The 13,323-nt window shown below is 43.6% G+C and overlaps 1 protein-coding gene and 1 long non-coding RNA gene across 4 annotated transcripts in view; one reads left to right on the top strand and one right to left on the bottom strand.

The window, feature by feature from the left end:
* LOC138249128 (uncharacterized) overlaps window positions 1–8,125 on the bottom strand; it is a 348,152-nt gene extending 340,027 nt beyond the window's left edge. Inside the window, exons 1-2 of one of the 2 annotated variants that reach the window (XR_011194736.1) lie at window positions 7,716–8,125; window positions 7,275–7,439 (exon numbers count right to left, since the gene is read on the bottom strand). This is a non-coding gene — a long non-coding RNA (uncharacterized lncRNA). The remainder of the gene's footprint in view (window positions 1–7,274; window positions 7,440–7,715) is intronic. The other variant, XR_011194735.1, reaches the window with a different exon arrangement.
* Window positions 8,126–8,937: 812 nt separating this feature from the next.
* GRTP1 (growth hormone regulated TBC protein 1) overlaps window positions 8,938–13,323 on the top strand; it is a 626,114-nt gene continuing 621,728 nt past the window's right edge. The window contains exon 1 of one of the 2 annotated variants that reach the window (XM_069204672.1): window positions 8,938–9,039. Coding sequence is in view for 1 of the 2 variants with exons in the window: in XM_069204671.1 (XP_069060772.1) it covers window positions 9,303–9,364 (62 nt within the window). In the remaining variant the exon portion in view is untranslated. Of the gene's footprint in view, window positions 9,365–13,323 lie in introns of both variants that reach the window. The other variant, XM_069204671.1, reaches the window with a different exon arrangement.

A 13,323-nucleotide genomic window follows, 5' to 3' on the forward strand; every position in this document is an offset into this window, starting at 1 on the left:
CCTTTGAGAGGCAATTCTAGGTCGATCTTTCTATGCCCATGGGGTGTTCCATTGTCTGCTCTGTGTTTGAGACCTGCAGCAGGTTCCTACAATGGGCAGTGAAGGATTTAGTGGCCACAGATGAGGTTGTTCAGTATTTAGATGACTTCCTGTTTATGGGTCCCCTGGGTTCCCTGAAGTGCAGGAAGGCCCTGCTGGGCTTCCAACAGTTGGCATGGGTCGTGAGGGTGCTTTTAGCAGAGGACAGGACTGAGGACCCCTCTGCTTGTATCACTTTCTTCTGCATTGAATTAGATTCCGTAGCCGGGGTCTTTAGGCTCCCGCTACATAAGGTCTCGGCATTCAAAGCATCCATTGATGTGTGCCTGGCGGTAAGGAAGGTCACCCCACAACAGTTGCAGGTGTTGGTGGGGCAGCTGAACTTTGCCTTGACGGTGATACCCATGGAGAGGGTCTTTCTGAAAAACATTGCCAGGGCAATGGCAGGTCTGTTCACTTGGAAAGAGTCTCTGAATTATTTCAATGGCACTCACTTACGGCAACAGCCAACACAGTCCAACGCGGAACTAGTCCTTTACAGGGACGCAGCTGCAGTGTGGGCTTTGGGTCATTTTTGGCAAGCATTAGTGCATGCAGGAGTTGCTGATGCAATCTGCCTGGCCGGTATACGATTCTTCATTCAGCTCGCCCGATGCGGCTGAGCTATTTATGCCTGCAGGTTTGCTACATTTGTTTGTGAGGCAGAGGAATGGTGGTAAGTTGCTGCAGTTAGTGCGGAGACAGCTGTCAGCGATCGTCCTTTTTGTGGGGTTGAGGGGAGCTAGGGATCCAACCAAGGATCCCAGGGTAGGAGGGCTATTAGGGTTCATTAGGGAACTCTTGATCCCATCTGTGGAAAACAACAGGAGACCAATCGATGTAGCTAGGCTGGCGTGCCATGTGGGGGTGTTACATCAGATCTGCTTGTCCCCCTTTGAGGTTTGCTTGTTTAGCTTTGCCTACTCACTTGCCTTTTTCTGGGCTTTTAGATTACCAAGTTAGAAGCCTCTTTGAAGTCAGGCCAGGGTACTGGGATCAAGCTGTCTGATGTGCTCATAACCGGGGCTAGCTTCGCGTAAAGGCCAGGAGATCGAAGGTAGACCCTAGAGGTAAAGGACTTAGGGCAACCTCAGCCCAGCCCCGGTGGCCCCTTACTGCCTGGTGACCTTAGCCTGCTCCTGCGGGTACACCCCGTGGTGGGATGTTCCAAGCTACTTGTACTCATGGATGGAACCCCGCTTACCCGTTTCCAGTTTATGCACATATGTAAGTGTGCCTTGACCTTTCAGGGCGAGGAGACTGCGCGGTTCAGCTCTCACTCTTTCCGCATTGGAGCTGCCACCACGGCGGCCACCCTGGGCTTGTCTGAGGATGTCATCAAGAGGGTGAGCAGATGGAGATTGGCATGTCGGTTATGAGCGATACTTGCGACATCACCTGGCCTAGGAGGACTGGGGGGCGCTCCCTGGGCCGCTGTAACCATTTTGCTTTCATTTTAAGCAGATATGGGTAAGATGGTTCAAGTGTGCAGGTGCAAGCATTCCTTTATTCGAATAGCGACCCAACATTTCTGCAGCTCCAGAATTGAGAGGGCCCAAATGGAGGCAGGCGTCAAGCATCACTAAGTGGGTATTGGGGGGGCGTAGGTTGGGGACGATTCAATCACTTCTCGCAGGCCCCTGAGAATGGTGTAATACTTAAGTTGGATATTATAGTCATCCATGCAGGAGGGAATGACAAGGTCCCACTTAGTAGGCAAGGGGTTAGAGAGGCTCTATTTTCTACCCTGCCCAGGATTAGGAATCGGGTGCCATCGGCGACCATTTCATGGTCTGAAGTGGCTCGGTGGCTAGTGTGACCTTGGGGGGCACCAGTCCAGGCTAGTAATGATTCTGTGAAAAAACGTAATCATTCAGTCCAGACGATACTGTCAGGCTCCTCGATGGGCAGGGTAGGGCACAATTTGATCCAGGTAGCCAGTGGGAACTATTTCACGATGATGGCATTCATCTGTCCCACAGAGGTCAGGATCTGTTTATCCATATTCTTTGTAGGAGCCATTTCTGATCTCTCTCAGGCCGTTGGGCGAGAGGTCGAATTCGCCAGGAAACTCCTCACCCTGTGGTGGGGCCCATCGCAGCAAAATTGTGGTGAATACCAAGAATTTGGATTGTTAGTACCTTCTAGGATGGAGGAATGGGATGGAGGGTTTTGACTTGTGCTATTGTAGAGGGGTCCAGTGTGAAAGAGAGGAAAAAATACTCAAACAAAATACTCTTTCCACTTGATTTGTATTAAAGATGAAAGATTCTTTATTGGGGATCCACGGCAGGCACTAGCCCAGTCCAGAGGAAAGCCAGGATGAAAGTGCCAACCAAAGACTCCAGAACCTTGGAAAAGGTTCCATGATGAGGTAATAAAGGATGAACAGTATAAGGGGAGAACAACAATACACATACAATTGTAAACACAAAACATACCCATATTACATCGTCTTCCTCCGTATAAAAAAAATAAAAATAATTAACCCATGACAAAATCATTAAATTAGGATGGAAACTTAACAAGTCTGTGACTGCATGTGCGTACATGCTCTGGAGCTGTAACATCAACTCTGTCATTACAATGAAAGTCTTCCACATCAGAAGTAGGACAAATCTCCAAGTTTAGCTCACTGTTCACAGATTGATTATTCGGCAAATCATCAAAAAGCTTACCACTAGAATTAGCATCAGTTTCCCTTCCCGAATAAACTTGTTTGAAGACTTCAGCTTGCGACTTTGAAATAGGTGCAACGCTGTTCCTATTCCACCATCCTTTACCCTCTAACAAAACTGAATACTTTTTTGTAACTTTAAGCACCTTAACTGGTAAAGAAAACTTTGATTCCCCTTTGGAAATTCTTTGTGTTTTTTTTATCAAAACCCAATCATGTAAATTCAGTTCAGAACTTTTCACTCTTTTCCTAGCATCATTATCACATTTCTGCAACATTTTCTTCTTGCATACTCTGTGCTGTAACTCATTTAAGTTCACCTCTGAACTCTCACACAAATCTTCTACGTTGAAATTAGCTGCCAAAGCAGTTTGCACCCCCTCCTTCAAAATACGGTTGGCTCTTTCAACCAAACCATTGGAAGCTGGACTATATAAAGCTACACGTAAATGCTTAATATTGAATTTTCCCATTTTTCTGGAAATGAAATGTACATCATTATCCGTAACGATAATTGATGGTGGACCTTCCAATAAGAAAAGATTTGTCAAAAACTAAATTACAGCTTCTGTATCAGCACTCTCTACAAATAAATAATAAATCCATTTAGAAAAAGTAATCTATAGCAGCAATTAAATACCTCATGCTCTTTGGTAGTAAGTGGAAATGTCATGAAAAATCAATGGCAATACTTTCCCAAACTTTACTCGGAAAAGATACTGTGCTTAAATGTTAAGTATTACTCTTCCAATGTTTGTCTGATACAATGCAATAAGGACATTTATCTATAAAATCTGACATATGTTTATCCAGATTTGGCCACCAATACTTTTCTTTCAATCTTCTGTAAGCGGCAGTCTTACCAAGGTTGACCTTCATGTGGAGCCTTAACCAAAATATGTCTAAGATCAGGAGGAACACAAACAGAGCCCCTCATACAGATCCCATTCTCACAAGACAATTCAGGTGCTATCTGACGTTAAGTACCTAGTTCGCCATTATATTTCCTTTTATTGGCCCACCCTTGTTTGATGTAATAGAAAACTTGAGATACGTTTCATCCCTAGACATTGCTAAACACCAGTCCTGCTCAGAAAACATCCCTTCTGACGCAGAAACAACATCTAACACTCCCACCACACACTCAATATCATCAACTTCACCAGGATTTTGAGAATATGGCAACAGCAGGCGTGATAAACAGTCTGCACAAACTTTCTTTCAACCAGCCACGTACTTCACTTCTAAGTTATACTCCCGTAACCTCGAAAGCAAACGGACCAATCTGGCAGATGCTTTCCCTAGGGCATTGCCACTCATAAGTAACACAAAAGGCTTGTGATCAGTGTAAATAATGCAACAAGTACCCCAAATATACGTTTTGAATCTTTGAACTGCCCAAACACAAGCTAGAGCCTCCCTCTCTATGGTGCTATAGTTGCTCTCAGCTACAGAAAGAGCTCTAGACGCAAATGCAACAGTGTGCTCTTGTCCATTATCCGACTGCCCAAAAACCGCACCCAGCCCCTTTAAGCTAGCATCCACAGTTATAAAAGATTTTGCTGACGGTATGTAAGACTTCAAAGCAGGAGCAGACAAAACCACTTGTTTGATGCAATTAAACGCATTAACTGCTGGCTCATTCCAAATGAATTTATTTCCTTTCTTTAACAGTGACCTGAGAGGTTGTACCATCAAAGCGTAACCATTGACAAACATCGAATAGTACTCACAGAGTCCAAGGAATGAACGCAGTTCATCCTTATTGGTTGGAGAAGGAGCATTTTTTATCGCCTCCAAATTGCACTGCTTTGGTTTTATGCCCTCAGCAGATATGGTATGACCTGAATACTCCACAGTTTCTACCATAAGTTTGCACTTTTCACTTTTAATTGTCATACCACAGTCTTTAAGAATGGAAAAACATTTGTCAAGTACCATTTTATGCTCATCCATGTCTACAGTATGTATCAAAATGTCATCTTGGAACGCACAAACATTACTTAAATGGCCAAATAATGAATCCATCCTTTTTTTTTAAACGCTGGCCACAGAAGCTAGACCAAAAGGTAACCTCAGATATTTAAAGGCACCATACGGAATAACAAAAGTAGTAAGTTCTTGAGAACTCTCACTAAGTGGAATCTGGTGATATGCGGAATGTAAGTCTATAGTAGAAAAGACTTTTAGAATTGCCTAGGATTCAAATTAACTCTTGGATGTGTGGAAGTGGATGGCAATCCACTAGAATGTTCTTATTTAGAGATCTGAGGTCCACACGCAACCTTAGATCACCATTTTTTTTTTAGTCAAAACAAAAGGTGAAACCCACTCTGATGAGTCAGTGGGAGCTACAATACCATCCTCAACCAACTTGTCAATCAAGATCTTCAACTGTTCCCTAACGGAAATGGGAACTGTTCTTACTTTGTGCTACAGGGACAGCTCCCTCCTTGAATTTGATGCATTCCTCAAAACCCTTAACTGATCCAACTCGGTCTGCAAACACACTTAGAAACTTTGTGATGAATGACCCATTAACATCATCAGTAGAAATAGTAGACAGCATAAAATCTTCAGCTCCACATTTGGGAACATCTCCTAATGTTATGGGAACATCATATCCAGGGCAAAGCACAATACCTAGTCTGGCTAGATCTTTCCATCCAACAATGTCTCTACCGTTCACAGCTACGTAAACCTTAGTTACGATGCACCTTCCTAATATCACCATACTAGCGGAAAAGAATCCCAACAAATCAATAGCATGATCTCCAAAAGCCTTTGGATTAATGTCAGCACACTGCAGAACTTTAGACGCTGGCCAAAGCATGTGATAAGTCTTGTCTGCTAGCATGGTAACAGGTGCACCCGAATCAGCCATAACAGTAACTTCTCTTGAATCGATAACCACTTGACAAATTGGTCCCCTGACATTCTTAACAACATTGGCATCACCATGATCATGAATGTCTACAGTCAACACAACATTAGATAGTCTGCTTGTACACTCCTGAGTCAAACTATCTCCATCTAGAGTGTTAACATTATTAATTTTCATCTTTGCTCCACTTTGCGAAGATTTACTACCGCGGCCATACTGTCTACAAACTGCTTGGAAGTGACCCAACTTCTGACACTTGATGCATTTTTTTCCCAATGCAGGACATGACTGACTGTTGCCAATGTGATTGCGTGAATAGCAAAGTAATTGCCCTTTGCTCTGTTTCAAAGACCTTTCTTTAATGTAACACAAATCCGAGTCATCATATACCTAACAGCAGTCTGTTCGCTTTGACCACAGACCACCTTTGACGTGATGATGGACCTCTCAACGGTCTTCGCCATGTCAATGGCTTCATCTAAAGAGGGGGTACGACATGATAAAAGGCGTTCCTGAATTTTCTTAGAGTAACAATGAAAAACAAATTGATCTCTGATATACACGTCCACATTACTACTGAAATCACACTTCGCAGCAAGTACACGAAAGTAGCTAGATACTCATCCACAGATTCATCCATTGACTGTTTGCACAACGCAAAATTGAACGTCTCCAACAGCACATTCGATTCATCCGTATACTGTTTCCTGATTCTTTCCTTTCCCTCAACATACACATTCCAGACAATATTATCATCAGTTGGTGGTGGTATGGCAGGCAAATTATCAAGTATACGCTGTCCTGCAACCCCCAGATGATTAAACAGAAGTGCCAGTTTCCCGGCTGGTGGCTAATTATTGGGATCAATAGCAATAAGATAGTTTTCAAAATTTCTCAACCACTTACTCCACCTAATTTCTGGTTTCACGACTTTTGGTAAGAATGGTGGTGGTTGAACCACTGTATGATGTGTTGCCATGTTTAAACCCAGCAACAATTTCACCAAAGAGTAACACAGTTACATATGCAGCAATACATGAAAGCTAAAACTTTACGCCTGCATCAAATCATAATAGTACCCTCCAAGTATCCATAATAAATAACCCAGATAACACAACATTCACTGTTTTTTTTTCTTTCTTCTTTTTTTCTTCCCTATGTGTTATTTGTTTTTCCTTTGGTAAACACAAGTACATGTTTTTTTTTCCTTATTAACTAGTCAGTATCTAGAGAATAAAACTGTCTAAAAGTTTTTCAGATATAATGCGCATACGATCTTCTTTAAAAATAAATCTCCGGTCGACGAGATTATCACAGCGTGTTACGCACGGGTGCAACGTACAACTCCTCAAGCGAGTTTCCTGGCAACCAGTAACAAGCGAAGACTCTGGTACGTGTAAACGATGCACCAGTATCCTGGCAACCACAGACTCTGGTCTATGCTACTGACGCACCGGTATCCTGACAACCATGGCCTCCAAAGTTCAAATGTCATGCAGCGTCAAAGACGTCGCAAGCACTTGTGATCTTCTTTTCAGAGCACGCGAACCTCCGTTCAGCGCGAGCCTGGCAACAGAATGTCTACGCTACGTTCAAAGGCGATAACGAATAACCGGCATAAACATTTAACAGTACCTTGGTGAAGCGCCGGCTGTCGGGTAAATCCTCAGACCAAACTTCAGCACATAACCAGTGTGCAGCAGACAAAACACTTTACAAGAGCGTTTCTTTTCTTCTCTCTTTTGAAGAAGGTATCGTCGGTTGGTGGATCCGTAAAAGTTTTTTTTTTCAATCCCACTCCTGGTACCATAAAATGTAGAGGGGTCCAGTGTGAAAGAGAGGAAAAAATACTTGAACAAAATACTCTTTCCACTTGATTTGTATTAAAGATGAAAGATTCTTTATAGCGGATCCACGGCAGGCACTAGCGTCCAGTCCAGTCCAGAGGAAAGCCAGGATGAAAGTGCCAACCGGAGACTCCAGAACCTTGGAAAAGGTTCCATGATGAGGTAATAAAGAATTAACAGTATAAGAGGAGAACAACAATACACATACAATTGTAAACACAAAACATACCCATATTACAGCTATCTTGGTTTTTACACTTAAGTGAATGTCTTATATGGTGTTCCTGCTTTTCATGTGCGATCTTGTACTGACTTAATTAAATGCAGTTTAATGTGTGGATTGAGAATAAAAGGGCTATGCGTTGGAAAACCACAAACTTGTTACGATTCTTGGGAGGGCGAGTTGCCCGTTGTTTGCACAATATTCATGTAGGCGTTTACGCCACGCCCTTAATAATATAGGCCACGCCTCTTTTAGAGACCCCCCGAACGTTTTTTTGACCCCATTTAAAGTCCTAGGGGTAATTCTTTAACAGTGTCGAGAGACAGGTAAGATAACAGCAGAAGGACAGCGACACTAAAGACACCCTCTTGGTCCCTATGAAAGTCTTCCCACGATACATTCCGAGGCTGGTGGGAGGTGTGCTGTAACGCCCATGGATAGAACGGCGCGAGAAAGATAGTTTAGAGCGTGCGTGGAATAGCCTTAAGCACCTTTAGCAACGACGGCCATATTTGAAAATAAAAAATAGCATGATGCCACAAGAATAAACAATGAATACTGATATAGAAAATAGCGAATCTTCTTGTGGAGCTTGCGCAATGTTTTTTATTGGAATCCGTTCATGTATTTTTCCTGGTTATACTTTTAGCAGCAAAAAAATAAGTAGTTAAAACAATCGAAAATAAATTAGCCAAAGTTGCTTAGACTTCTATAATTGCAAAACTCTATTGTTTTTATTCTATTTTAAACACAGCAATTATATATTTATCTGGAAATGAGCACTGAGCAATCTCTACAACTATTCCAAAAGGGCCGCCTGGCTGAAATTGTATTCAGAGACTAGCGAGAGGCGAGCTGTGTCCCCTTTTCAGTTTCGATGATAGTGCCCGGGCGTACTGTTGCTAGCGCCGCCTAGACGACGGCTGGCCGCTTGGCCATGCCCTGTGCCTGTAGATGACTGACAACGAGGGCTGCGAGAGATAAAGAGTGTGAGGGAAGGCGAAACGAGAGCCAAACAACAGTGTCAGCAGCAGTAGGGCACCCAAGGAGGAGGGGTAACTGCTTCCTCGCCGGGAGAGAAATTCGGTTTTATATCAAACTTTGTCAGGGCACCACCTGTGCTTTCTCTCTAGAATATTAGATTTGAGTGAGAGGAAGAGAAAAGTTGCAGGATGGATACGGAAGGCAGACCTGAGTGGAGACAGGTGGAGGGGAGGGAGCACTGGGCTCTCCCTCCCACTCTAGGCTGGAGCAGGCATATTCAGGTCACATGAGAGGAGGGAGGAAAAGTAGGAGAGGGAGCTGTCCTGCTGTGTTGGGATCAGTGAAGGTGAGATAATGACCCTGACTGGCTCAGGCTCTTGTTGCTGCCAGGGGCGGGAGGAGTAGGCTGTGCCGTGTGTGAAGTGTCCAAGCTGGACTTCGCCTTGGAGATATGACAAGTTCCCGTGCTGTAGATGAGATTGCACCTGTCCGGCAAAGGTGTCTCAATTGACGCCAGCACAGGCTGGACCGCAGCATTTTTTTCTTCTCTTCGACAACAGACAGTGACAGAAGGTGTCTATTTTTAACTTGTGAAGGGTGTCCCATTCAATGGAGCAGGGCAGGGGTGCGCAACAGATGACACAGGAGACTGCCAAAGAGAGGATTGACAGGTAACCAGAGAGTGGTTGTGGGTAAAGTTGTTGGCAAAATACAAACACCGTTCAGTTTGTCATACATTTGGAGTAAACACCTTATTTATTCACGTGCTTTAAATTCATTTTATTTAAAATTGGGTCGAGCTTATTTCGCAGCAAAGTTTCTTTACAGTGTTTGTAGTTTTGCCTTTTCCGTTATGCGTGCAAGTTTCAAGGTACCAGAAATCAAAGAAAAACAGGACACTTGGTGGTCCGTTCGCACAAGACTTCATGGAAAAGCTTCCGATCTTTATTAACGTTGCAGGATTCAGCTCCTTGCAGCTCTCGGTGTTCCGGTGCAATGAACATATTTAATATAATATGTAATAAATGACCTGTCATTTGATTGTTCACTCCTTTTCATCTCACAATGGGAGCGCTGTATTGTTTCTTCAATCTGATCCAATTTAGCTATAAGAATGAGGTAAAAGCTGATTCCGCTTGAGGCAGTTCCTTTCATAGTGTGCACTAAATGTAGATATACAACAATAAACATAGTGTGCTGTTACAGGAGGGCGACTTGCCCATTAACGACTCGCTTTCAGGTGTTACAATTTCCACGCCAGTGCTTCATTTGCAAATAAAAACGCGTCGGTGCCCAAAGCCCTCTTAAACACGCGGCTGCTGCAATTAAATGTACAAACAGAATACTGAGGCAGCGTAATCCTGAAGCCATCTAAGGCCTCTTCAATTCATTTAAAGCCACTCCCTTCCCCCTCAGCTCACTCTTGCAGCTTTCTGTTTTTTTCCATTGTGACGCTTTTTCTTTTTTCTCTTCCTCCGTCTTTCCCATATGTGTCTTTTGCTCGCAGTAAATGCTTTAGGCAGAAAAATAAGTGCCGGCCCTCAAAAATAAGTGCCGGTGCTTCCGATCGGAAACAACAAGCACACATTAAGCACTGTTCCACGCCTCCCCTAAATGTTAATATGAAAAAATAAGCATTTAATGTACCTCCACAGCACACCTTCTGGGATGCAGTGCGTCCGAGTCCACCCCTATGTGGTCACCTGGAAAATAATCACATCGCCATTTGAAATCCAGCTCTAAATTCGCTTTTAACATGCATATATTGTGCGCAGGCCTATCCTTGCATCTTCTGAATGGCCACTTGGAAAAGGGCACATAGTACGCTGGCAGTACTTGTTCTTTTGGAAATGGCCACCCGTGAAAGGGACATATATCGCACTGACATCCAGGATCTTAGTAGTCTGAAGTGAGGTTATTTTACTCCTTCAGTAACGGGAAGTATAATAATTTCTTGGGAGTAAAACCTTATTCCCCACGTGAATATAAATACATTGTAATTGTAAACCCTTGGCTTTTCTTGCTATAATTCATGCCTTCTCTAACAGGTGAACTATTCTACACATTGGAGATATATTTTTAACCTTAAAAGGCGCTCGTGCGATCAACCTTCAACAAATTGCAGCAGCTTCTACAGGTGAAACACTACAGATGTCATTGATCTTTACACATCACCGGATAAATGGATGTGAAAAATTTAGAATACTCAGGTGATCATTCTAGTATGTGTATTGTACAGCTTCTTCGTCACCCTGGCCTTCTTGGACCACTTGTTAAAGGAAGCCCTCTATGTGGTGCATGCTGCATATCTAGGTACCCTACCTTCCCTGTCTATAAATACGGGCGTGCCCTCGTGCTTCCTCCCAACTTGCAGTGCCTATTTTTTTATGGTCTGTCTTGATAGCGCAGCTGTCGCCAGACAATTATGTAAGCATCACCAGGGAGAGGCTTTGGCTCATCCCACGTGTTGGGACCAAGAGTACATATTTTGATTGGGCAGAAGTTGTTTGCTCCCACAAAAAAAGTGCTTGCCCTCCACACAGCTGCCTGAGGTTGAACTTTCAACCGCACACACATGACATTGTAATACTAATAAATTGTCTTTGATTACTAGGTAATTAAAGGCGTTGTTCTCTGGTAGCAGAACAGATGGGAGTAGGGCAGTCTTTATCCTACATGGATTTTAGGGCTGGATAGACAGTGCAGTTCTTTAATGTACACTAATATTAGTCTACAGTTGTTTCCACATAGATTCATAAAGTGCATATAATTTCCCATGCTAGATACTTGTAATGCTTCAGAGCACCATATAACATGCATTTAAAGCCAGACCTATTGGTATTGCCTATGCTTGTTTCTCTCTGTAGAGAAGAAACTGCTTGTAACATGTATCCCTTTACATTGCCCCCACTTGTTGCAAAGTTCACTTCCTGGAAGCTGATGACAATTTTCAACCAGCTGGAATGAGTCATATGGCAGAAGAAGTTGCTGTACGAGTTCTGCCCTTTTTACCTGTGTAATTTTCACTGGTCTGCAGGGTGAAGTGCGGTGAACAGAGCCCACGTTGAGTGCGTACCGGCATTGGATGATTGAAAACTGTGCAGCCCTGCAGCACCATATCTGTCGATTGTATAAATAAAATGATAAAATAAGAAATAGTGGTATCGGTTCTGCAACGAGAACGGACTGCTTGCTAGCCGTGGCGTGGGGGAATTTGCTCAGGACATGTTGGCTTCAGCCTGTGTAGGTTAATGACTGAAGGTTGTCTGCAGTGCCACGGAGGCTTGATGCTTTTCCCGGAAGTAACACCTGCACTGTGCCGTCATGTTGTTTACCTGTCCAGTGGCTGCCATAACCACATCAGCTTGAGTCGAGACCAGTGCTGTTCTGAGTATCAAAAATGGAAAAAATGTAATACTTGTCCGCACGGCTTCAGGGGCAAACCGTTTCTATGAAGTGTTCTTTTGATAGGCTAGGGCAGTTGGTAGTTTTTTTTTTTAACGATTGTGTAACGTAGAATTTATAGCAGGGGCTTAACTATCGAGCGTGCAGCAAGAGCAGTGGTACCGGGCCCGGAACTGTGAAGTTATATATATATATATATTCTCCTGTCCCTATCGATCCCGGAGAATGGAAACCCGAACAGCCCCGTCCTGATGCCCTTTGCCCTGTAAGCTTTATTCAAAGTTTTCCATCGAGCACCCACTTGCCTTAGTTACGTTATTGCCGGCCGGCAGCCAGTTACTCTAACCAGAGTTTTTAACGATCCATTTTCGTTTAAGGTAACATTAATATAATAGGTTTGCATGTGCACACAATGTAATGTACTATTTGATAACATTTTTGAGTGTGGTGAGGATTTCTGTCAATTCGCTCCCACCACCCGTGTCTGAGCATGTTTTTAGGCCCCTTTAAGTTTTCATGGTCGCAGGATGTTCCCTCCCCTCTGCCATGCCTTCTGGCTGGTCTCTGTGCTCCAGCGCAAGGTAATCATGATCTAAGTCTGTATCCGTGGCGAGTCCCTGGTCCCAGTAAACTCGGGGCAGAGGCGCCTTCTGGACACAGCAGTCCTAGGTCTTGGATTTTGGCCATGTCCTGTGGTTAGAACCCCTAAACCCAGTACCGCCATATACTCGGAAAGGTCTGAAATTATAAGAACTTAAATTGAAACTTTTTGGACCACCTATACCTTCACTCTATACAACATCGCAGGGTTGGACAAGTGTATGAATTTAATGATGAGGTGCATCGCACAACCTGTCTTAAAAGCAAGGAAGCGCTGAACAAAGGACCAGTGGACATATTTTGTGTTTTGAGAGAGGCCCCACATAGACAGGCCCGACTTCCGGATTTTTGATCAGGGGTGGCATGAAGAATAAGGGGAAGTTACCAAAAGCTACACAGGATTGCTGGAATTGTGATATTTTAGATGCTGTCAATTTTTTGACGCAATACCCACCACTCAACCCGCTACATACTTCTCTTTCCCTGCAGCAGGAAGTTGTGCTCTAGGAGTTCAGGCTTTGGAAAAGGGGAGTCATGCAGGAGCAACGTTACCATTGCCACACAGAGACCCCTTTTCCTGCTTTTAATTAAACAGGTTCAAAACAGAACTTTGGTGGCTTGCTCG

Source organism: Pleurodeles waltl, chromosome 8, assembly GCF_031143425.1.
Source record: "Pleurodeles waltl isolate 20211129_DDA chromosome 8, aPleWal1.hap1.20221129, whole genome shotgun sequence".
In the NCBI taxonomy this organism is placed as follows: Eukaryota; Metazoa; Chordata; class Amphibia; order Caudata; family Salamandridae; genus Pleurodeles; species Pleurodeles waltl.